Raw genomic sequence first — 27,265 nt, 5'->3', positions numbered from 1 at the left:
TAAAGAGACACTTTAATTTAATTTAAATTTCCTCTACTTGAATTGGTTATAATGATTGGAGTCTCCTCCATTCAGTGTTAAACCATTCTCAGATAGTTTGACACTGAATGAAGAATCTTTTTACTATACTATACTATAGCACTGGCCCCAATGAGGGTATGGCTAAGGCTAAGGAGGAGATCACATTCTTCTTTGAAGCCATATCGATCCATACCTGCAATGGGCACTGTGATAGGCTGAATACTGACACTCTAAGCCAATTAGAGGTACAAAGAGGGCTTGGGAAGAAAAAAGTCACACAGAGGATTGGGGGGAGAGGCACACAGAGGACTAAGGGAAGGTGAAGAGACACACAGAAGGCTGGGGGACAAACACACAGAAGACTAAAGGGAGGGGAGAGAGGCGCACAGGGAAGAAAGTGCCGAACTGCTTCCTGTAAGTTAGGATAGAGGAAAACAAGCTCCTCTACTGCGGTCTGCTGCTCGGCAATGCTACAAGATGGAGGTGAGCTGGCACGGCGGGTATTAATGAGACACATGAAGGTGCTAGGAAGTTAAAGAGACATGTGGAGTGGCTGGGGGAGGTTAATGAGACACATGAAAGATCTGGGGGGTTAATGAGACAAATGGAGAGGCACATAGAGGGCTGGGTGAAAAGAGGCATACAAAGGGGCGGAGCTTAACCAGCGACCAGAGAAGACGTGCTCTCCACGAGCTCCGGCAGAACAGGCACAAAAGTGACATTTAAAATGGGCAAAAATGCCACTAACCTCCTGCAAGGGGGCCCATCGGCCTGGGAAGACCATCCCGAACCGACTGATACCAGACCCGATGCCCGGAATCACCGGACACCAGTGCGGGGCCCGCCAACGTGTACAACCTGCTCCACACACAGCGGCCCCGACAGCATCCGACCAGCAAAGTGTAACTCAGCAGTGGAGAAATGGTGGTGCCTGCCGCGATGACCACCAAGGTGCAGTTACAAGGGCTGCCAACGAGCAGAAAACCAGAAGCCAGTGCGTCACACCTTCACCCTCAACGGTCGAGGCAACTACAAGTGCCACAACACGGAGATCTACCCCATTGCCCAGTGCTGGAGCTACACCCCAGTCACGGTACGCCATGGCAGAGGCGCGACTCAAAGCTCGGACGGAGAGCTGGAGGGTGAGCCTGGAGAAACCTGGGCCAAACGACCGGGAGGCCAGGGCTCGTGAGAAAGCCCCCATGGGAGTAAGTAAAGACTTATGAACTATACTTGCTGTACCATAGAGCCTACAGAGCAAGTAGCCATCCCTTTTATTTCCATGGTTCCTAAATTGTTGTTCCCACATTGTTGCCCCACTGATCTTTAGCACACACTGTAGCTCTACCTAGCTTGCCTACCCACAGTAATCATTGACTGTAACATCTCTTTCATACTAATGTTGAAGCCATCAATGAAAGCCTATTACCCATACACCTGTATGTTTACCTACTGTAACCGGGACGCATCCCTCTAATTTTACTTAAGAGGCTGACGACAAGCCTGTACTAACTCACCTAAAAGCGTCACCCTACCCTATATGCCCGCTAGTTTGCTAAACAACACACTCAAGTAGGTCTCCCAATCTGTCTAACTAATGCTGAAAATGCTCTACACACACTATAGTCACGTTGGAAAACATGCAGCCATCCTACTTAAATTTTAAAAATGCGTGCAACTGCGACACATAGTCTATAGGCATGTACCTGAATATGTTGTACAATATCACTTCTACGCTTAGCTTATAAGCACATACTAGTTCCTGACAAAGCATATTAATGTCATAACTAGATAGTAAAACGCTATAGCATCTTGTTGTAAGAATACCTAAGCACCCAAAGCGACGAACACATATAATGTTCAACACCCATTCTCTCCTTATATAAAAAATGTGCTGGACTTAACATGTATCCTTATGTTCAACTGTTAACTATCAGCTGGAGGATTGCCTTTGGGGTACCTCTCATGCATCTGTTCAAAGCTTATGCACTACAAAAATAAAGAATAAAAAAATAAAAAAAAGAGGCATACAAAGGGCTAGAAGAGATAAAAAGACACAAAGGGTGTGGGGAGACAGAAAGGCACACAGAGGGCGTGTGGGAAGAGGCACACAAAGGGCTGGGGAGAGAGGCATAAAGAGGACGATGAGGGACGATGAGGGAGAGGTACAAAGAGGGCTGCGGTGGAGAGGCACTAAGAGGGCTGAGGGGAGAGGGCCACACAGAGGACTGGGGGGGAGGCACACAGAGGAATAAAGGGGGGTAAAGAGGCACACAGTGGGCTGAGGTTGAGAGGCACACAGGATACTAACGGGGGAGAAGTGCACAGAGCTAAGAGGGGGGTGGAAGAGGCGCCCAGTATGCTTGGTGGTGGTGTACAGAAAGACTGGGGGGACAAAGAGACACACAGAAAGGTTGGAGTGAGAAGAGAGAAAGACAAAGGGTCTGGGGGGAGAAAGAGACCCACAAAGGTGCTGGGGGCTAAAGAGACACACAAAGGGTGGGGGGACAAAGAAACACACATAAGTGCTAAGGGGACAAAGAAACATAGAGAGGGGCTGTTGAGGACAAAGAGGCACAGAGAGAGGTTGGGGAGGACAAATAGACATGCAGGGGGGGTGGGGGGACAAGGAGACACTCGTAGGGGTGGGAGGGTACAAAGAGACACACAGAGGGGCTGGGGAGGACAAATAGACATGCAGGAGGGCTGGGGGATCAAGGAGACACTTGGAGGGGCGAGAGGGTACAAAAGACACACAGTGGGGCTGGGGATGACAAAGAGACACACAGAGGGGCTGAGAAGAGAAAGAGACACATAAAGGGGTTGGGGAAGAGACACACGGATGGGCTGAGGGGGAGAAAGAGACCCTCTAAAGTCCTGTGGGGAAGAGGCACACAGAAGAGCTGAAGAAGGGGGAAAAGAGACACACAAGGGAGTTGGGGGAGAAAGAGACACACAAAGGGTCTGGGAGAAGACACCATGATGTTTATTGACTAAACACTAAATTGTAGTGAAATTAAAATATTGTCATATAATTACCGTGACTCCGCTCTCCTGAAGTTACCTCTACATTCTGAAGTAAGCTCCTCCCATTCTGATGACGCTCCATTCACCTGCTTTATAGTGAAGCCGGGTGAAACTCACATTGCTGAGTTATTTTGAACCGACCTCGGACTCCACGCGGAGCTCCATTGTTTCGCTGCTACTTCAGTATCGATTACCTACAAGGACTCCTGTATCTAAAGAGACTTCAAACATTGTATTTGTTGCTGATCCCTACAATCTCTGCTACAAGTACAGGATGCTCTGGAGAAACCCTAAGTATCACTTCTGCCTAGTCTTCATATTGCTGCGACCTGCATATAAGGATAATCACTTTCTATGTTCCACTTATCAAGTTTAATTATTGCTACAACCAGCATATAAGGATAATCACTTTCTTTGTTCCACTTACCAAGTTTAATTATTGCTGCAACCTGCAAATAAGGATAATCAGTTTCTGTGTTCCACTTATCAATAGTGATGTCGCGAACATAAATTTTTCGGTTCCCGAACCGCGAACGCGAATTTCCGCAAATGTTTGCTAACCGGGCGAACCACCATAGACTTCAATAGGCAGGCGAATTTTAAAACCCACAGGGACTCTTTCTGGCCACAATCGTGATTGAAGAGGGAGGGGAGACCTACTCTCCTTCCCCCCCGGCCTCCACCCCTGGGCGGCGGGTGGGGGCCATAAAGATAATGAGGGGGGGACCTACTGTCCTCCCCTTCTCCGGCCCCCACCCCTGTGCGGCAGGTGGGGACCCTAAAAAAAACAATAAGGGGGGGACCTACTGTCCTCCCCTGGCCCCCACCCCTGTGCGGCGGGTGGGGGCCATAAAGATAATGAGGGGGGACCTACTGTCCTCCCCCTCTCCGGCCCCCACCCCTGGGCAGTGGGTGGGGGCCATAATGATAATGAGGGGGGGACCTACTGTCCTCCCCCCCTGGCCTCCACCCCTGGGCGGCGGGTGGGGGCCATAAAGATAATGAGGGGGGGACCTACTGTCCTCCCCTTCTCCGGGCCCCCACCCCTGTGCGGTGGGTGAGGGCCCTAAAAAAACAATAAGGGGGGACCTACTGTCCCCCCCCGGCCCTCACCCCTGAGTGGTGGGTGGGGGCCCTAAAATAAACAATAAGGGGGGACCTACTGTCCCCCCCTGGCCCCCACCCCTGAGCGGTGGGTGGGGCCCTAAATACTAATAAGGGGGGGGACCTAATGTCCTCCCCCCTGGCCCCCACCCCTGAGCGGCGGGTGGGGGCCCTAAATACAAATGGGGGGGACCCTAGTCACTCCCTCCAAAAAAAAATTATCCCCCTACCTAAAAATAATGAGGGGGGGGACCTTTAACTAAGAACCTGTAAAAAAAATTAGAAAAAAAATATGTTTTCTTTCTTCTAAAATCTTCTTTTTTCAGCCCCAAAAAAGGGCAAATAAAAAACCATAATAACCGACGCAATTAAAAAAAAAAAAAAAAAAAAAACGAGCGCAAAAAAAAAATCATCCATCTTCGCACAGACTATCCGCACAGACTGAGCTCTGCAGGGTGGGGGAAGGCTTATAAAGCCTTGCCACGCCCTGCAATTAGGCTAAGAACACTCTGATTGGCTGGTTTAAGCCAATCAGAGTGCTCTTTGTCATTTTACACAGCGTGGGAAAATTCCAAATAACTTTCCCACGCTGTGTAAAATGACACAGAGCACTGTGATTGGATGGCTTGAAATCCATCCAATCACAGTGCTCTGTGTCATTTTACACAGCGTGGGAAAGTTCTTTGGAATTTTCCCACGCTGTGTAAAATGACACAGAGCACTGTGATTGGATGGATTTCAAGCCATCCAATCACAGTGCTCTGTGTCATTTTACACAGCGTGGGAAAGTTCTTTGGAATTTTCCCACGCTGTGTAAAATGACAAAGAGCACTCTGATTGGCTTAAACCAGCCTATCAGAGTGTTCTTAGCCTAATTGCAGGGCGTGGCAAGGCTTTATAAGCCTTCCCCCGCGCTGCAGAGCTCAGTCTGCGCGGAGCCCTCCATGGGTGAAGATGGATTATTATTTTTTGTGCTCGTTTATTTATTTATTTTAATTGCGTCGGTTATTATGGTTTTTTATTTGCCCTTTTCTGGGGCTGAAAAAATAAGATTTTAGAAGAAAGAAAACATCGAATGGTAAGATGTTTTTTTTCTAATTTTTTTTACAGGTTCTTAGCTAAAGGTCCCCCCCTCATTATGTTTAGGGTGAGGGGGGTAGGTAGGGGGATAATTTTTTTTGGGGGGGAGGGGTAGACTAGGGTCCCCCCCATTTGTATGTAGGGCCCCCACCTGCCGCTCAGGGGTGGGGACCAGGGGGAGGACATTAGGCCCCCCCCCTTATTAGTATTTAGGGCCCCCACCCACCGCTCAGGGGTGGGGGCTGGGGGAGGACAGTAGGTCCCCCCTTATTGTTTTTTTTAGGAACCCCACCCACCGCTCAGGGGTGGGGGCCGGGGGGACAGTAGGTCCCCCCCTTATTGTTTTTTTTAGGGTGTTCATCCACCGCTCAGGGGTGGGGGCCGGGGGGGGGGACAGTAGGTACCACCCATTGTGATTTATGGCCCCCACCCACCGCGCAGGGGTGGGGGCCGGGGGGGAGGACAGTAGGTCCCCCCTCATTATTTTTATGGCCCCCACCCGCCGCGCAGGGGTGGGGGTGAGGGGAAGGACAGTAGGTCCCCCCCCCTCATTATTTGTATGGCCCCCACCCAGCGCTCATGGGTTGGGGCGGGGGGGATGACAGTAGGTCCCCCCCTTATTGTTTTTTTTAGGGCCCCCACCCACCGCTCAGGGGTGGAGGCCGGGGGGGGACAGTAGGTTTCCCCCCTCATTATTTTTATTCCCCTATATAACAATGTTTGGTATTTAGTGAATATTCCCCTGTATAACAATGTTTTGCATTTAGTGAATATTCCCCTATATAACAATTTTTTGCATTTAGTGAATATAGGAGAATATTCACTAAATGCCAAACATTGTTATGTAGGGGAATATAACAATGTTTGGCATTTAGTGAATATTCCCCTATATAACAATGTTTGGTATTTAGTGAATATTCCCCTGTATAACAATGTTTTGCATTTAGTGAATATTCCCCTGTATAACAATGTTTGCCATTTAGTGAATATTCCCCTATATAACAATGTTTTGCATTTAGGGAATATTCCCCTATATAACAATGTTTTGCATTTAGGGAATATTCCCCTATATAACAATGTTTTGCATTTAGTGAATATTCCCCTATATAACAATGTTTGGCATTTATTGAATATTCCCCTATATAACAATGTTTGGCATTTAGTGAATATTCCCCTATATAACAATGTTTGGCATTTAGTGAATATTCCCCTATATAACAATGTTTGGTATTTAGTGAATATTCCCCTGTATAACAATGTTTTGCATTTAGTGAATATTCCCCTGTATAACAATGTTTGCCATTTAGTGAATATTCCCCTATATAACAATGTTTTGCATTTAGGGAATATTCCCCTATATAACAATGTTTTGCATTTAGGGAATATTCCCCTATATAACAATGTTTTGCATTTAGTGAATATTCCCCTGTATAACAATGTTTGCCATTTAGTGAATATTCCCCTATATAACAATGTTTTGCATTTAGGGAATATTCCCCTATATAACAATGTTTTGCATTTAGGGAATATTCCCCTATATAACAATGTTTTGCATTTAGTGAATATTCCCCTATATAACAATGTTTGGCATTTATTGAATATTCCCCTATATAACAATGTTTGGCATTTAGTGAATATTCCCCTATATAACAATGTTTGGCATTTAGTGAATATTCCCCTATATAACAATGTTTGGTATTTAGTGAATATTCCCCTGTATAATAATGTTTTGCATTTAGTGAATATTCCCCTGTATAACAATGTTTGCCATTTAGTGAATATTCCCCTATATAACAATGTTTTGCATTTAGGGAATATTCCCCTATATAACAATGTTTGGCATTTAGGGAATATTCCCCTATATAACAATGTTTTGCATTTAGTGAATATTCCCCTATATAACAATGTTTGGCATTTATTGAATATTCCCCTATATAACAATGTTTGGCATTTAGTGAATATTCCCCTATATAACAATGTTTGGCATTTAGTGAATATTCCCCTATATAACAATGTTTGGTATTTAGTGAATATTCCCCTGTATAACAATGTTTTGCATTTAGTGAATATTCCCCTGTATAACAATGTTTGCCATTTAGTGAATATTCCCCTATATAACAATGTTTTGCATTTAGGGAATATTCCCCTATATAACAATGTTTTGCATTTAGGGAATATTCCCCTATATAACAATGTTTTGCATTTAGTGAATATTCCCCTATATAACAATGTTTGGCATTTATTGAATATTCCCCTATATAACAATGTTTGGCATTTAGTGAATATTCCCCTATATAACAATGTTTGGCATTTAGTGAATATTCCCCTATATACCAATGTTTTGCATTTAGAATAAAAAAAAAACAAAAAAAATGATTGCAGCTTCCGAATGAACCTAAAATGGATGCTGTCCAGTAGGTGGGAGGGTCTGCTAGGGAGGGTCTGCTGCTGATTGGCTGTAATGTGTCTGCTGACTGTGAGGTACAGGGTCAAAGTTTACTAAATGATGAGGAATAGGGGGCGGATCGAACATCGCATGTGTTCGCCCGCGGTGGCGAACGCAAACATGCTATGTTCGCCAGGAACTATTCGCCAGCGAATAGTTCAGGACATCACTACTTATCAAGTATAAATATTGCTGCAACCTGCATATAAGGATAATCAAATTTTACGTGATACTTATCAAGTTTAATTATTGCTGCAACCTGCATATAAGGATAATCACTTTTACGTCTAATCATAACTCATTTTGCATATAAGGATAATCAATTCTCATGTGCCATTCATTCACTCTAATTATAAATTGATTCTAAATACCTATTTGTATAAATGAGGACATTATTTTTAATTTTTCCTTTTAATGCAAACAAGAGAATTGCATAAAGTATTATTTTTTCCTTTTTGTGAAAACTGGAAGTATGAGATAAATTGTCTTCAACTTGATTCAATAAGAGATTTTAAAAACCTCTCAAGAATTTATATTGGAAGTTCTCTTTGGTTTTTTCAAGGTATAGTACTACCAATTAATTCTGCAGTTCTGTTCCACACTTCTCTGTCTAACATTATTGAATCTTTAATCAAATATAGACAAAAAGTTATACAGTTACAACTTGACTCCTTTTTTTTTTTTCATGATTTTTTCCATGCATAATAATGTTACATACCAGCTTGAGGTACCCCAATGGCAATCCTCAGGCATTCCATAAGAAGTTACATGTGAGGTAAATGAAGAACATGCACATTTTTGCGATAGAAACAAGCAGAGGTAGTCATGTCAGTGAAGCACAATCATAAAGTATGGTGTTATACTGGCTATGTGACCTGACATCAGGCTAAGATATTATAATATCATTAAAACAGACTAGTCTACATTAATTGACAAGATTCTTATTACTAGGGATTATGGTCCGCCGGGTGTTAGAGTATCGCTTAGGAGAGTATGGATTAGACATCTCTTAACCGGAGAATCTGCTTGTGATCATGCACTGTGCCCAGGTAGCTATGGTCACCTGGGCCTGGTCTAGCTGCTATCCCCCTTCCCTTATGCAACAGACAATACATGGTGCTTGTAGTAGTCTTGCTCTGCGGGACCATGCAAAGTTCACTGAGAAAGGTGGTAAGACAGTTTCTGGGAATGACTCACCTCCAGCCCTGGGGATTAGTAGGGGCTGACACCTCTAGGCCACGTGCTCTACGCGACTAGTGGGCGTGAGAACATGATGGACTTGTTTCTGTTTTGTTTGGCGGTCCTCCGCTTGCATGGATGGTGATTCAGGGACAAGCCCTTGTTGGCCCTCTGCCCACAAGGGCATACTGTGGGTGACATAGGCATGTGCTGATCAATGTCCTCCGATCCTTCTTTGCTATCTTCGCAGGCAGGGAGGTGGGGATTGCCATGCACTCCTGCAGCTTGGCCCAGAATTTTTCAAAGATTGCCTTAAATGAGGTCAGTGTACGACCACCATGTTCAGGAGGATGTGTGGTGCTGTGGCAGGTCTCGGGATTCAGGCTTAGGTGTGTCCGCCATCTTGGTTTTAGCAGAGTAGCCTCTCAGGCTTTTAGAGCTCTCCATGCCCTCAAGGACTGCAGGCCAGCCGTTCCAAAGGGGGTGGGGGTAGGAGCAGAGTGGGTCCACTTGACGTATTATTTGGCGGGAAAGTCGGCTGCCCGTCTCCAGTCTAGCCGTTGCAGGCCTCAACGTGTTGCCATGGCTCCCGGCACCGGCTCCTGGCACCGTGGACTCCTGGGACGGTTTGTTACTGCTTTCCCAGTCTATCTAGCCTGATGTGGCGGCTGTTGCTTTGGTATAACTGGTGTTTTTCTCCAAAAATCGATCTGCTGAACGGGAACTCTTACAGCACACGTCCGATCAGCTCGGAGCTCAGGCTCCGCACCACAACTTGACTACTTTTACCTATTTCTTTTAGTTTGCTATAATTCATTTATATATGACTAAATCACTAAGACATATGAATTGATATCTACTAAACTTTTTAAATTCATCGATACAGAAGATGCAATGGAACCTGTAATTTTTGCATATTATCTAAAATTTATAGACTCCTTTGTAAATACTCCGGGTCTTGAGAAGGTCAACAATAAATTCTAAGAATTCTACTTCCTGAGCTGAGAGTCTATATATACTTCTTGTCATTGATTGTAAAGTCTAAATTTGCCAATAGATATAATAACATCCAGTTAATTTCGATTCTATTTGTCATCACATTTTGGGAAATTACAAGAATATTGTCCAAATAGATAATAAATCTGACTGCTTCAATTTGAAACTTGATTTAAGAGTATGCTGATGCATTAAGAAGTAGAAAACAGACCAAATGGTCTGCAACTTAATTAACGTTCCTTTCCCTCCCAAATAAATTGATGTTCTCTGCGTGTAGAAATAAATTTCTTTGAAATCCATTATTTTGGATAGGTTGAACAGCTAAGAAAGGAACACCTTGAAACAATTAAAAAATATATTTCACAAACGTGGGATTTAAAATGTATTACTGGACAAGGTGAGAAAGAAGGGAAACCATATACGAAACGTTAATTAACAACGATATGGAAATATATAACAAAGAGTACTAATGAAATAGAAATAAAAAGATTACTCCAAGTATGGTGTGAAATACCAAGGTTAAGGAACATATTTTTGATAAGAGCAACTAAATATAAGTGAAAATAAATTTAAATTACATGTGCATTTATGTTACTTATCTTTAGTGCTGTACTCAGGTTTTTGACTCAGGTTTTTGACTGCTCTAGGCTAGTCAAGGATACGTGCCCCCTCCGCATTTAATCATCACATACAAACACAGACATACAATTATACATACAGACACATAAACATAAAATCACACAAAGTCGCATATGCATGTACATCCTTACACATGCACATACAGAGTTTAAGCCCCTCTGCTGCAGAGGATGCAACTCCACCTCTAGCAGCACCATTGGGGTGTTATCAGCCAGCCTGGACTAGAGTTCCAGACTGGTTAACGTCACTTCTGTGCAACTTTCATTGCACAGAATGTCAGTCATTGGCTGAGAGAGGTCATAGACAGGCGCCGACCACAGCTTCTGTAGTTCGGCTGAATCCGGAAGCGTATTAACAGACCACAGCATGGAGCACTGGTGCCCAGTGTGCACCCAGGTAAGAGGGCAAACAGTTGAGAAATGGTGTTCCCCATTACAATGAGCTGTAGTGATTATAATGTTAAAAGTAACCCTTTAAATAACATATACAAAATACTTCCAGCCAAAGCAAAACTCTGAGAGGGAGTACAGAAATGGTAGAGGGCATAACCCTAAATAGTATAAAGAACACAAGATAGTGAGGGGAACTCCTCGTAAAAACGGGGGAATTCTCCTCAAGGCCGCTACCCCCTAATAATAAATCAATATCAGAGCTTAAAAAATAATAAACTTTATTGAAAAAAACAAAATAAAATCCCAAGAACACACAGTCACCCTAAAAAATAGGGAATTAAAACCATAGCACTAGAGACTGAAAATCTAGCTGACTAGGAGTAACTACAAGGCATAGTACCTTAGCAGAATAGGAAAGTTTCCAAAAGTGTAACAAATCTATTCACTTAGATGAAAGTCGAAACAAAGTAGCAGCTAGTGAGGGAACTGTTTCAGTAGTGCCCCAAGGGAATCCAGCCTGTAGATAAATAATTATAGCCAAAAAGGCAGCTTGCCATGCCCTAGTAGGTTAAAGAGGGACAGGTCGGATAATGAGTAACCCCTATTACACTCAGAAATTCCCTATATTATAAATATATATATATATATACAGTTGCAAGAACAAGTATGTGAACCCTTTGGAATGATATGGATTTCTGCACAAATTGGTCATAAAATGTGATCTGATCATCATCTAAGTCACAACAATAGACAATCACAGTCTGCTTAAACTAATAACACACAAAGAATGAAATGTTGCCATGTTTTTATTGAACACACCATGTAAACATTCACAGTGCAGGTGGAAAAAGTATGTGAACCCTTGGATTTAATAACTGGTTGAACCTCCTTTGGCAGCAATAACTTCAACCAAACGTTTCCTGTAGTTGCAGATCAGACGTGCACAGCGGTCAGGAGTAATTCTTGACCATTCCTCTTTACAGAACTGTTTCAGTTCAGCAATATTCTTGGGATGTCTGGTGTGAATCGCTTTCTTAAGGTCAAGCCACAGCATCTCAATCGGGTTGAGGTCAGGACTCTGACTGGGCCACTTCAGAAGGCGTATTTTCTTCTGTTTAAGCCATTCTGTTGTTGATTTATTTCCATGCTTTGGGTCATTGTCCTGTTGCAACACCCATCTTCTGTTGAGCTTCAGCTGGTAGACAGATGGCCTTAAGTTCTCCTGCAAAATGTCTTGATAAACTTGGGAATTCATTTTTCCTTCGATGATAGCAATCCGTCCAGGCCCTGATGCAGCAAAGCAGCCCCAAACCATGATGCCCCCACCACCATACTTCACAGTTGGGATGAGGTTTTGATGTTGATGTGCTGTGCCTCTTTTTTGCCACACATAGTGTTGTGTGTTTCTTCCAAACAACTCAACTTTGGTTTCATCTGTCCACAGAATATTTTGCCAGTACTGCTGTGGAACATCCAGGTGCTCTTGTGCAAACTGAAAATGTGCAGCAATGTTTTGTTTGGACAGCAGTGGCTTCCTCTGTGGTATCCTCCCATGAAATCCATTCTTGTTTAGTGTTTTACGTATTGTAGATTTGCTAACAGGGATGTTAGCATTTGCCAGTGACTTTTGTAAGTCTAGCTGACACTCTAGGATTCTTCTTCACCTCATTGAGCAGTCTGCGCTGTGCTCTTGCAGTCATCTTTACAGGACGGCCACTCCTAGGGAGGGTAGCAGCAGTGCTGATTTTTCTCCATTTATAGACAATTTGTCTTACCGTGGACTGGTGAACAGCAAGGCTTTTGGAGATACTTTTATAACCCTTTCCAGCTTTATGCAAGTCAACAATTCTTAATCGTAGGTCTTCTGAGAGCTCTTTTGTGCGAGGCATCATTCACATCAGGCAATGCTTCTTGTGAAAAGCAAACCCAGAACTGGTGTTTTTTTTTTTATAGGGTAGGGCAGCTGTAACCAACACCTCCAATCCCATCTCATTGATTGGACTCCAGTTGGCTGACATCTCACCATCTCACTCCAATTAGCTCTTAGAGATGTCTGAGTCTAGGGGTTCACATACTTTTCCCACCTGCACTGTGAATGTTTACATGGTGTGTTCAATAAAAACATGGCAACATTTCATTCTTTGTGTGTTATTAGTTTAAGCAGACTGTGATTGTCTATTGAGTGACTTAGATGATGTTCAGATCACATTTTATGACCAATTTGTGCAGAAATCCATATCATTCCAAAGGGTTCACTTTTTCTTGCAACTGTATATACAAGTATTGGTGAAAATCTCCACCAGTAAAGTTGTCTAACTTGTGAGGCAGTAAGTAAATCGAAAGGACAGGGAGATGTAAATAGAGGAGAATAAAGAAGGAAAACTTAGTCCAGGGGGAGTCCAAAGTAAAAAAGGGAACTCCACCACTGCACAGACTCGCTTATAACCGACCACCGTGGTATAGAAAGAGGCCAACCGACTTAAGGTCTCTAAATTTAGGCTACAGAGCAGGCTGGAGACCACGAAAACAACTTTGGCAGTGTCCCTGGGACAACGCCCTGCTGGAGAACAATGGGACAGGAAAACGGGGGAGGGGAAGAGGCACATTCTCCCATGGAATCAAAGGGGCAGAAAAAGTGTTTCAAAATCCAATATGCCCAAATAATGTGCTTAAAGGGCCAGCACCAGTCCAATAGGAGTCCATAAGCCCAATTACTGTTTTTAAAGGGCACAATCTCCCAGACACCATAGTCAGAAGGCAAGAGGCTGGCAAACAGGCCCCTCCAAAAACCAGTGGCGAGGTCACTTTCGCCACATAAAAGCCATGCTTGCAGTCGGTCAAATAGGACTTCCACCTAACTTTTAAACCACTGGAGGGAATTGTATGATTTTGACATATGTTTGTATATGGATAATGCTGATTTAGAATATGTAACTTATGAGAATTGCATGTATGGTTTGGAAGTTATGAATATTGTGTGAAACTGTATATTTTCCTGCCTGTGATAATTAAGTTAACCCATTGTGTACAGTAATTATATCACAGGCAGAGGGAAAGGTTTGTGTGTCCTAACTGGGAGTGTCTGACTGTATTGTATTGTGTTTGATTGGCTGTTCCACAAAACCATGTGGGTGGTAACTTTGTTTAAGAACTTGCATAAACGAAAGACCTTTGAGGCTTATTAAAACAGTTCTACATCACCCTCAATTTAGAGTACTGTCTCTTATTGGGGGAATCTGCTACAAGGGATTGCTATGGTCTGCATATTCCCTTGCTATAATCATCACTAAGCTCTTATAAAAGCTTGTTACCTGAAGGAGTCTGCGGTGGTTATAGTGTCTGCTGGAGTGCTTGAAGTCCTCAGGCAGCGCTAGGAGCATCCTTCAACAGAGGTACCCAGTCGTGGTGCCAGGTGATCCGTTACAGATACATTGAGATTTCTCTCGTTTTCAAGTATGTCCTGGGTCCACAAAACATTTCATTTTTACAAGAGTATACTATATTACAAAAATTCAATATACAAACTATATATATATATATATATATATATATATATATATATATATATATATATACACACACACACACACACATATATACATTTAACACATAACAGGTGATAAATATATTAAACCATGACAGGTGAATTCTTTGCTGAGCTATATTGCCATAGATCTCTGAATTTTTTTTTAGATTGAATGAAGATTTGACTGTGTCCCTGAGGTTATTCCATAATTGCTGTGCTCTGTAGGAAAATGATGATCAAGCCACTTTATTTTTGTATTGCAGTATGCTAAATATCGTGCAAGTACTGAATCGGAGATTATAGGAGGTGGGAACAGCCGAGGAGAGCATTCTACTCAGATAGGGTGGGAGCTTCCCAGAAAAGCTCTTATGCACAAGGCTGGAAAGCTGAAGAGTGCATCAGGATTCCAGCGATAGCCAGTTTAGCTCTTTTAACATGTCACAGTGGTGGGTAAAGTAATTACATTCTAGTACATAGTGGCAGAATGAATTATATAACATATTGAGTTTATTAAGGTGGGTTTGCGGTGCGGGTGCATACACGACATCCCCATAACCAATGCATTTGTTGTACTGTTTCCTTACTGTAGGGCTTAGGCAGGATTTGTTTTCGTACAGGGCACCTAGTTTTGAAGAGATTTTTTCAATGTGAAGGCCAAAGGATAGATTGGGGTCTAGCAACATACCTAGATATTTGAAAGCACAGACTGCTGCCAGTGTGCTATTTGAATTTGTTCTGATACATAGTTGTTGATTTTGTAGTTTACTTAATTTAGGTACAGTTTCAAAGATCATTGTAACTGTTTTGTCAGTGTTTAGGAATAGATTGTTAACCGCTATCCACCTTTCTACCTCTATGAATTTGTTTAGGAGCACAGCTTAAAGCTGCAGTAGATTAAGTTTACTAGCGTAAATTACAGTGTCGTCTGCATACATATGTACAGTTGAGGGTTTGCAGATGTTAGGCAGATCATTTATAAATAATGTGAATAGCAGTGGGCCGAGTATGGAGCCTTGGGGAACACCACACATGACTGGAAGAGGGAGGGAGGCACTATCAGAAATGGCCACATATTGCAATTGGTCTGAAATATATGATCGAAACCAGGTTAGTGGGCGATCACCAATGCCTGAGTTTCTAAGTTTTCGTAAAAGAATGCCATGGTCTACTGTGTCAAAGTCCTTTGCAAAATCAAGGAAAATTGCTCTAGTTAAGTCTCCTTGTTCCACGCCAATTTGGATGTCATTGCAAACCTTTAAGAGGGCAGTCGAAGTTGAGTGATTTGGACGAAAGCCTGATTGATCAGGGGTCAGATAGTTTGATTGTTGATAATATTCACGTAGTTGCGTGTGGATGCATTTTTCCAAGATTTTTGACAATACCGGGAGCAATGACATTGGGCAATAGTTAGATACCAAAGTAGTGTCACCACCTTTATGGATAGGTACTACTTTTGCAGTCTCCAAAGTTTGGGTATGTATGAATGTGTGTGTCTGTATGTTAGTATGTGTCGGTGTGTATGTCTATTTCAGTATGTGTGTGTCAGTATGTATGACTGTATGTGCGTATGTCTGTTAGTATGGATGTGTGTCCTTTTTGTATCAGTGCGTGTGTTTGTGTCTGTGTGTGTATTCCTGTTGGCGTGATTTGCGGGTGGGCTTGGAGGCCCAGACCTTGAGCAGTGTTAGGGGCCCCAAAATTTCTGATGGCAGCCCTGGTGAAGAGTGATAACTTGTTTTGTGTGTTTTTAAATTTGGACTTCTTCCATTGAAGATTTTTGAATTTTTTTTTTGTGCACATACATCTGGTTTTGTCTATTGGTAAAAGACTATGATTACCTTTTGGCAGACTCGTTTACAAACTAGTCTCTATTCTTATGCAACTGGATACTGTAGCAAGTATCAGCTGTTTCCTGACTGCAAAATTTCACAAGCAGTGATACAGAGTTACCGGTTGCCACTACTAAAAGCTAGTCGCTAGAGTTGAGTGGACACCTGGATTTTCGGGTCCAGCCGAACTTCGAAAAAAAGTCCGGGTTCGGACTCGAACTTGACTCCGAACCCCATTGAAGTCAATGGGAACCCGAACTTTTGGCCACAAAAATCCCTCTAAAAACTTGTTGAAAGAGCTAGAGAGCTGTAAAAGCAAGTAAAATGGGGGTAAAAGTAGGACAAGTGCCCTGCAAACAAATGTGGATAGGGAAATCACTTAAAATAACATAAAAATTAAAAATACAGCTGAGCCATAAAATAGCACTAGATGGAATCTTTGATTTTAGCTTTGGAAGAACATAAATCAAAATCTAAAGCATGGCTGTCAGGAGGATCACCAGAATTATCCATTTGAGAGAGGGTTGGAATGCAGGGTATTCTCTTTCATTGTTCAAACTGAGCTCAACTCCTGATGCATGGAGAAAAGGCCTTCACAAGCCTCTGCTATTGTGTACATAGTTTATACTAAGTGACCCATAGGTTGAGGAGGCGGTGACCGTGGCGGTGTGGGTGGAAGCGGCGGTGGAGGAGGAGGTAGCCAACACTGTTTTTTATAATAGTGGGACATATAAAAAAAAAGAAACAATTGCGGCCTGCGGTGCATTTCTTGCAGTCCTGATGCATGGAAAAAAGGCCTTCACAAGCCTCTGCTAATGTGTACCTAGTTTATACTAAGTGACCCATAGGTTGAGGAGGCGGTGACCGTGGTGGTGGAGGAGGAGGATGAGGTAGCCAACACTGTTTATATATATATATATTTTAATTGGGCTAGCCCCAAAAATATTGGGACAGCAGAGTAGCTGTTGACATTATAGTTGTGTAGGCACTTTGTTGACTCTAGAGAACCTCGGCAAATCGCACATCCCCGCGGCGGCGAATTTGCATGCGGATGTCATCCATATCAACTTTCGATGCCAGTTTCTTCGCCTACCATGGTGATTCTCAAGCTTATACATGCCGACGAGCGCTAGTGGACGGACGCTCCGCTTGTGCACCTTGCTCCCTCTTATGCTGTGCTGGTGCCTCTGTGCGACCAGCGCCTCTTCCTCCAAACTGCACACGTCACTCGCATGACCTTGATTCCATGTCGGGTCTAGGACCTCATCCTCCACATCATCTTCCACCCACTCCTCAACCATGCCCTCCTTGCCGGTATGCACATTGCAGAAAGCCACAGCAGTTGGCAACTGTGTTTTTCCAGCATGTAAAGTCTGCAAATGACATATGGAAATTGTTTTAGAATTTCCTCCAGGCAACACTTTTCCCTATAAACTGACCTCTCAGTTTGACTTGTAAGGGTATTACCCCAGAATTACAATATTGTTGAAGTACCTCTTAGCTATTGATCACTGGTTTAAATATAGCAGCTGGTTATCTGGTAGTTTCTAGTGTAGAAAATATCAATCTGTTTTCTATCACTTAGATCTGTGTAACAAATGTTGTAGGTGTGAAACAGTATTACAAGTGACCGATGTAGTAAATTCGAATCAAAGTTACGCTTCAATTTGACTCTCAGATATGAAGTGAACACCCCAAATATACTATTTAGCGCCAAAGAAAATAAAAAGTGACTTTTTAAAACTCCAATGTAAGCAGCAGATTAGCAGCAAAACAATTAGAATGTTTACAAGTGCGCAGTAAGCACACTATTAGACGCTTCGATTTGACTCTCACATATGAAGAACAGGCCCCAAAATGTACTATTTAGCATATTAGCAACAAAACAATTAGACTGTTTACAAGTGCGCAGTAAACGCACTATTTGACTCTCAGATATGAAGAACAGGCCCCAAAATGTACTATTTAGCAGATTAGCAGCAAAACAATTAGAATGTTTACAAGTGCGCAGTAAACGCACTATTTGACTCTCAGATATGAAGAACAAACCCCAAAATATACTATTTAGCAGATTAGCAGCAAAAAAAATAGAATGTTTACAAGTGCGCAGTAAGCGCACTATTTGACGCTTCTATTTGACTCTCAGATATGAAGAACAGGCCCCAAAATGGACTATTTAGCAGATTAGCAACAAAACAATTTGAATCAAAGTTACGCTTCGATTTGACTCTCAGATACGATACTATTTAGTGCCAAAAAAAAGGACTTTTTAAAACTCCAATGTAAGCAGCAGATTAGCAGCAAAACAATTAGAATGTTTACACGTGCGCAGAAAGCACACTATTAGACGCTTCGATTTGACTCTCAGATATGAAGAACAGGCCCAAAAAATTTACTATTTAGCAGATTAGCAGCAATTAGAATGTTTACCACTGCGCAGTAATATTTTGGGACTTGGAGAGCTTTCACAGTCCGTCTACTTTGTCCAATACTGTGACATTCCCTGTGGTTTGGTGTAATTATCATTATAACTCTGAGTGGGGGTCTGTCATTATAACCCTGTGAGTGGGGGTCTGTCATTATAACCCTGTGAGTGGGGGTATGTCATTATAACCCTGTGAGTGCGGGTCTGTTATTATAACCCTGTGAGTGGGGTCTGTCATTGTAACCCTGTGAGTGGGGTGTTGGGGTCTGTCATTGTAACCCTGTGAGTGGGGGTCTGTCATTATAGTGGGGTGTGTGGGGGGTCTGTCTATAGTGGGGTGACTGTCATTATAGTGGGGTGTGTGGGGGGTCTGACATTATAGTGGGGTGAGTGGGATGTGTGGGATTCTGTCATTATAGTGGGGTGAGTGGGATGAGTGTTGGGGTCTGTCATAGTGGGGTGACTGTCATTATAGTGGGGTGAGTGGGATGTGTAGGGGTCTGTCATTATAGTGGGGTGAGTGGGATGTGTCTGTCATTATAGTGGGGTGAGTGGGATGTGTCTGTCATTATAGTGGGGTGAGTGGGGGTCTGTCATTATAGTGGGGTGAGTGGGGGTCTGTCATTATAGTGGGGTGAGTGGGGGTCTGTCATTATAGTGGGGTGAGTGGGATGTGTGGGGGTCTGTCATTATAGTGGGGTGAATGGGATGTGTGGGGGTCTGTCATTATAGTGGGGTGAATGGGATGTGTGGGGGTCTGTCATTATAGTGGGGTGAATGGGATGTGTGGGGGTCTGTCATTATAGTGGGGTGAATGGGATGTGTGGGGGTCTGTCATTATAGTGGGGTGTCTCTCTGCGGACATGTCCCAGGTCACTGCGTCACTGCACAGAGCCCCCCTCCCGGGCTACGACCGCGCTATCCGAGCCTGGCGCGGGGTCTGGGGTGGAGCCTGGGGGGGTCTGTGAGGGCCGCTATGAGAGCCGCACACTGTCCCCCCTCGGTTCCCCCGCCGCGCACACAGACTCCATGTCTGAACGTTCAGGGCAGCTCCACCCCGGACACCATCTTCCCTCAACCAGGCTCCGGCCAGTCAAGAGACACGGCTTCCTATTGGCCGGCCCACGTGCGGCGAGTTGTGTCGAGCGCCGTGATTGGCCGCTCGGCGGTCAGCGCGCTGTGTCGGGGGCTGTGATTGGTCCGCGCCAGGCCCAGGCTGCGCGTCTCTCCCCCCCCCCTCACTGTGTGACTGTGTCTCTGGCGGTGTCAATGGCTCCTCCTGCCGCGGACAGACGGGGCTCACGGGAGGGGATCGGATCGGGGCTGCTGTGAGAGAACGACAGCCGAGCGCCAGCAGGTACCGGCCGCAGGGAGGGGGGGACACCGGAAACCGACCGACTAAACAGCCACCAGCACCACTGCAGGGCGCCTCCCCCGCACGGCAGACACAGGGCGAGCCCAGCAGCCAGGAGCCCGGTGTGCGGCCCTCAGTCAGCAAATGAACTCGGTCAGAGCAGCCAACAGGAGACCCAGGCGAGTGTCCAGGCCGCGCCCGGTGCAGCCGGAGAGAAACAACGCCGGGGAGCGGGGTAAGCGGGGGGGGAGCGGGGTAAAAAGGGGGGAGCAGGGGGGGGGGGTGTCAAAGAGGGGGATGGGGGGAGAGCGGGGTAAGGGGGGAGAGCGGGGTAAGGGGGGAGAGCGGGGTAACCCGTGATGTGAGGTATTTATTCCCAGGCCGCTCGGCTCGGGGCCGACTCCTCCTCCTCAACCTCGGGGGGCGCTGCCAGGAAAGTGCGCTGCTCGGGCTCAGCTCGGGCCTCAGGCCGCGCTTTGTCTGCACTGACTGCGGCCCAGCTGGTCATTACTGGGAACTGGACTGTGTGCAGAGTATGGGACCGTGTTGGGCCTTACTGCCACCATAACAACAACCACACACGGCCACCATAACAACAACACATCCACCATAACAGAATGTATTCACTGTATGGGGCCTTACTGCCACCATAACAACAACACACAGCCACCATAACAGAATGTATGGGGCCTTACTGCCATCATAACAACCACACACGGCCACCATAACAACAACACATCCACCATAACAGAATGTATTCACTGTATGGGGCCTTACTGCCACCATAACAACAACAACACACGGCCACCATAACAGAATGTATTCACTGTATAGGGCCTTACTGCCACCATAACAACAACCACACACGGCCACCATAACAACACATCCACCATAACAGAATGTATTCACTGTATGGGGCCTTACTGCCACCATAACAACAACAACATAGCCACCAAAACAGAATGTATTCACTGTATGGGGCCTTACTGCCACCATAACAACAACACATGGCAACCATAACAGCAACAACACACGCCACCATAACAGAATGTATGCAGTGTATGGGACCGGGCTGGGCCTTACTGCCACCATAACAACAACACACGGCCACCGTGCCAGAATGTATGAGACCTTAATAACACCAAAACAACAACACACAGCCACCTTAACATAATGTATTCACTGTATGGGACCTAACACCATAACAACAACACAGCCACCATAACAGAATTATGGGACCTTAATAACACCATAACAACACAGCCACCATAACAGAATTATGGGACCTTAATAACACCATAACAACACAGCCACCATAACAGAATTATGGGACCTTAATAACACCATAACAACACAGCCACCATAACAGAATTATGGGACCTTAATAACACCATAACAACACAGCCACCATAACAGAATTATGGGACCTTAATAACACCATAACAACACAGCCACCATAACAGAATTATGGGACCTTAATAACACCATAACAACACAGCCACCATAACAGAATTATGGGACCTTAATAACACCATAACAACACAGCCACCATAACAGAATTATGGGACCTTAATAACACCATAACAACACAGCCACCATAACAGAATGCATGGGACCTTAATAACACCATAACAACAACAACAACAACACAGCCACCATAACAGAATGTATGGCACCTTAATAACACCATAAGAACACACAGCACCCTTAACAGAATGTATGTACTGCATGGGACCCTTTGAACACTATAACTACAACACACAGCATCCCTAACAGAATGTATACACTGTATGGTACCACACTGGGGCATTACTAACACTATAACAAAATACAACACCCCTTACAGCCTGTATACACTGTATGGGACCAGGCTGGGGTTTATTCATAGTATACATATTATGGGACTGGACTTGGCCCTATCACACTACATCCACACACAGTACCCCAAACAGCCTTGAATGCATTGTATGGGCAGGACTTAAAATTTTCAAGTCCTACACTGAGTCCATGGCATATTCACCAAGGCTAGATTTTTACTTAGAAACATAGAATGTGACGGCAGATAAGAACCATTCGGCCCATCTAGTCTGCCCAGTTTTCTAAATACTTTCATTAGTCCCTGGCCTTACATTATAGTTAGGATAGCCTTATGTCTATCCCACGCATGCTTAAACTCCTTTACTGTGTTAACCTCTACTACTTCAGCTGGAAGGCTATTCCATGCATCCACTACCCTCTCAGTAAAGTAATACTTCCTGATATTATTTTTAAACCTTTTGTCCCTCTAATTTAAGACTATGTCCTCTTGTTGTGGTAGTTTTTCTTCTTTTAAATATAGTCTCCTCCTTTACTGTGTTGATTCCATTTATTTATTTAAATGTTTCTATCATATCCCCCCCGTCTCGTCTTTCCTCCAAGCTATACATGTTAAGATCCTTTAACCTTTCCTGGTAAGTTTTATCCTGCAATCCATGAACCAGTTTAGTAGCCCTTCTTTGAACTCTCTCTAAGGTATCAATATCCTTCTGAAGATATGGTCTCCAGTACTGTGTACAGTACTCCAAGTGAGGTTTCACCAGTGTTCTGTACAATGGCATGAGCACTTTCCTCTTTCTACTGCTAATACCTCTCCCTATACAACCAAGCATTCTGCTAGCATTTCCTGCCGCTCTATTACATTGTCTGCCTACCTTTAAGTCATCAGAAATAATCACCCCAAATCCCTTTCCTCAGATGTTGAGGTTAGGACTCTATTAAATATCCTGTACTCTGCCCATGGGTTTTTACGTCCAAGATGCATTATCTTGCACTTATCCACATTAAATGTCAGTTGCCACAACTCTGACCATTTTTCTAGTTTACCCAAATCATTTGCCATTTGGCTTATCCCTCCTGGAACATCAACCCTTTTACATATCTTAGTATCATCTGCAAAAATACACACCTTACCATCAAGACCTTCTGCAATATCACTAATACAAATATTAAAGAGAATGGGTCTAAGTACAGATCCCTGAGGTACCCCACTGGTGACAAGCCCAAGCTTCGAATATACTCCATTAACTACAACCCTCTGTTGCCTGTCACTCAGCCACTGCCTTACCCATTTAACAATATTGGAATTCAAACTCAAAGATTGCAGTTTATTGATAAGCCTTTTATGTGCAACAGTGTCAAAAGCCTTACTGAAATCTAGGTAAGCAATGAATGACATGTGAAAATATTGTGCCCTGGCATGGTGTTGGCCTGGGACCGTATTCATAATCCAACTACATCTGGTTGAAATGTGACCGGGTCGGGGCAGTTTAAACTATAACGACAACACACAACATCCCCAACAGCTTGTATGTATGCACTGTTCGGTACCAGGCTGGGGCCCTATTTATATTGTAACATGCACAATGCCCCTAACAGATTGCATGGGACCCAATCTACCCCATATCAACACATTGTATGGAACAAATCTAGGTCTTTATCCACACTGTTATAAGTCAGCAAACTATAGCTGGAAGATTTTATGTACATTTTGTAAAGAAACAATATTATGGGTCAATATGTGCAACAGAACCTTTACAATTGTTTTACACTGTGGGAAGCAGCCGAGACCCTGTTGATATCATTAAAGGGAAACTCCAGTGCCAGGAAAACGATCCGATTTCCTTGCACTGGAGGGTCCCTCCCCCTCTCACCCCCCAATTGCCAGTTACTGAAGGGGTGAAAACCCCTTCAGTCACTTACCTGTGGCAGCGGCGATGTCCCTCGCTGCTGTCTCCTCCTCCGCGACGCTCCTCCTACTGGCTCCGTCAGTGGACGAGACTGCCGAGGAGACCTAATGCGCATGCGCGGCAATTCTGCGCATGCGCATTAGGTCTCCCCATAGGAAAGCATTGAAAACTATTTTCAATGCTCTCCTATGGGGATTTGAGCGACGCTGGAGGTCCTCACACAGTTATAATATATAAATATATAATTTTTTTTTTTTGTATGGTTCTATTGATACATTTAAATCCCTAAACAATAACTGTAAAACATTATACATGCACTGTATAAGACCCACCAGGTTCAGTTCACACTATAATAATAACTTAAAAAAACCGTCTGTGCTTTATTCACATACCATTAGCTTATAGAGAAGAAAAGGTACACAGATTTCCATCCACAAACCGTTTTAACGGTGACTCAGAATAAAAGTTCCTGTGGAATATCTGTTTCTCTGGTTCTTCTGTACAAGCTATTGTATGGAGTCCGGTCATCCCAGATCACTTGACACCTTGTCTGTCCCTTTACTACATGTGTGCCTTTACCACACAGCAAACCATGACTGGAAAACCATCTGAATATACCAAATGAGACGCATATCCACGCTATGTCAAATCTTACAGAACCCATACTAGGGATACATTCTCTATACACTGTATAGCGCTGAGCTGTGGCTCTATTCAAGTCATCAGTAACCCATGACAAACCATAACTGGGAAACGGCCTGTATACACTGAATAGGACTAAGGTTAGGATCACTATATCAACAATACACAGCAACACATAACAGGGAAACCATCTGTAAACACTGACTTTAGCAGGGGTTATGAACTTGTTGTATCAACAAAGTGCAATCCATAATAGGATATCTCATACACACTGTACAGCTGCTGAAATGTGGGGTATACTTATACCACACAGCTATACCTTTCTGTAGTGATATATGTAATGATTGAGTAGGACTATAACCACATACCGGTATTTTAAACATAGCAGACTGGCCCAAACATGATTACAACCATATAAAACAGATTCACAGTATACATACACCGCAGAACTTGGGGTCGACCTAAGACACCTTCTTGAGCATACTGTAGACTTACTAAGCAGTGGTAAATGCAGCATCTTAATCAGGGCAAGTTGTTGAACACTCCGTTTTGGTTACATTTCACTCACAGCTCCTAAAAGTACATCAGATGACTAGAGTAGGCATTATACACAGAGAAAGGACAGTAGATAGGAGGCTCCGTTATATCTTTATTTAAGCTCACTAAACCGTACTTCGCCGTTATTAACACACAAATTATGATCCTTATTTGTGGAATTGAGCTACAGCCATACATTTACTCTGAGTAAAAAGGGGCCAGTTATAAGGTTGCACATTTGTTACTTAGTGAATAACATTAAGAAACATGTATACAGATCAACCGTTATGTGTTGTCTGTTCATTCCCATGATAATAGCAACGGGGGAGGGGGAGGTTTAACTCAGCTTTGTGTGAAGTGTACACTAACTAGTGTATAGCAACCAGAGAGCAGTGAAGAAGTGATGATTTACCTGGTTGATAATTATGTTTACATTTTCTGTAACCACTTGAGTGCCAGTGCGATGAACAAGATATTGTCAAAGGGTCAAACATCCGCTAATCAATTACCTTTGTATTATTACCCACAATTATGTGTGGTTAACATAGTATTATTGGCATATCTTTCTAGAACCAGGATTGAAGTTAGCAAATGTTTTGGGTTATTTATTAAAACCTATTTGTGCTTATCAAGAATTTGATGGTGACATCATAATTAAAAAATGTCTGCATTGTGCATAATGTCTAGCACTGACATGCACGTTGTAACCTTCACTGTCAAATAATGTTCTATGCCATAGTAAAACAATTTGACTTTTACATTGGTGACAAGGAAATTGCAATTGGTTTCCTCATGTAGATAGCATGAAGTATTTAGGGAGTATAATCACTACATTGTGAACTGGGAGGTGAATATTAATGCTTATGCCTAAATATAACAAAAATTAGCAAAGTTAAAAAATTATTCTAGCTGTGCTATTTTAGCCTGAATTTTGATTTTATTCAATAAACCCTTGGCAGTGAACAGGGCATAAATGCAAACAAAAGTGATTGTTTAATCAAAGACTCCATGCACCATAGCTACTATAGCCACTGTTGTGGTAATGGTGCCAGTAGTGCCCTGGCTTTGTCACTCCTGTAAGATGTCAAAACGTTTTTAGCACGATTTGACAACTTGTCTCGCTCCGACCAGGCACCAGTGCTGCATCTGATCTTCTCCACCTAGATAAACTGGATTGTTTTTTTACGTCCATGCAGGACAACGTTCATTCACTGAGCACGTCAACTGAGCGCACACAGCCAATGAGTGTGGTCCTACATTGACTGTACGTTGCCTTTAAGAGACAATCACCTTCTAGAGAAGACCAGATGCGGTGGATGCAGACGTAAGCGTTCTGTTAGCAGTTTTAGAAAGCTGAATTCCTAAAAATCTCACGTTCCTTCCTGGATACTACCAGTAGATTATTTGATAACATTTTGTCACATTTCCTGTATGGCAGTCATTTCAATCAACCGGGACCATCCCTTTAAAAAGTGTCTTTGTCACCTTTGAATATTTTGCAAAGATTCCAAAAAGCAACATCCCCCACTTAGGGTGCCGTGACCTGGATGTCCACTGTAAAGTTGATCTATTAACTTGAAGATGTGCCCTGCGGCTTCTACCATCACATTTCTTCTGCTCCTAGCTCCAGTCTTTATTTTGTCTTGTATGTTTTGACTGTGTCGAATTTCAGTGTAAATATTTCTTAAAGACTATTTTTGAAATGCTGAAATATTTACATTGTATGCTTTAATAAATAAAAGTTATACCCCTGCCCTCAGGGTCCCCCTCCCGTGGTGCTGAAGGGGTTAAAACCCCTTCAGTTACTTACCTTCTTCCACCGCCGGGCTCCCTTACCTCTCCTCCCCCGTCTGACGTCAGCAGAGTGGAATGCGCATGCGCGGCAGTGCCACACGCGCATTCAAAGTGTCCATAGGAAAGCATTTTTCAATACTTTCCTATGGACGCTCTGCGTGATGGAGGCATTAAGTGCCTCCAGCGTCGCAGATGCGCCTTTAGTGGCTGTCCGGAAGACGGCCACTAGAGGCTGGCTTAAAGGACCACTATAGGCACCCAGACCATCAATAAAGTGATCTGGGTGCCAGGTCCATCTAGGATTAACCCTTTGTGCTGTAAACATAGCAGTTTCAGAGAAACTGCTATGTTTACATTAGGGTTAATCCAGCCTCTAGTGGCTGTCTCATTGACAGCCGCTAGAGGCGCTTCCGCGCTTCTCACTGTGATTTTCACAGTGAGAATACGCCAGCGTCCATAGGAAATCATTGAGAATGCTTTCCTATGGACTGGCTGAATTCGCGCGCAGCTCTTGCCGCGCATGCCCATTCAGCCAATGACATCAGAAGA

At 43.6% G+C, this 27,265-nt stretch overlaps 1 protein-coding gene across 4 annotated transcripts in view; it reads left to right on the top strand.

Annotated features, from left to right (window-relative positions):
• Nucleotides 1–19,906: 19,906 nt before the first annotated feature.
• Nucleotides 19,907–27,265, top strand: part of FBXO11 (F-box protein 11) — a 67,347-nt gene continuing 59,988 nt past the window's right edge. For 3 of the 4 annotated variants that reach the window (XR_010086635.1, XM_063443937.1, XM_063443935.1), the window contains exon 1: nt 19,907–20,253. Coding sequence is in view for 2 of the 4 variants with exons in the window: in XM_063443937.1 (XP_063300007.1) it covers nt 20,163–20,253 (91 nt within the window). In the remaining 2 variants the exon portion in view is untranslated. Of the gene's footprint in view, nt 20,254–26,127; nt 26,247–27,265 lie in introns of those variants that run through there. The other variant, XM_063443938.1, reaches the window with a different exon arrangement.

Source organism: Pelobates fuscus, chromosome 2, assembly GCF_036172605.1.
Source record: "Pelobates fuscus isolate aPelFus1 chromosome 2, aPelFus1.pri, whole genome shotgun sequence".
Taxonomy (NCBI): Eukaryota; Metazoa; Chordata; class Amphibia; order Anura; family Pelobatidae; genus Pelobates; species Pelobates fuscus.
Note: the sequence above shows the minus strand (reverse complement) of the source record. Positions and strands in the feature narration are given on the sequence as shown.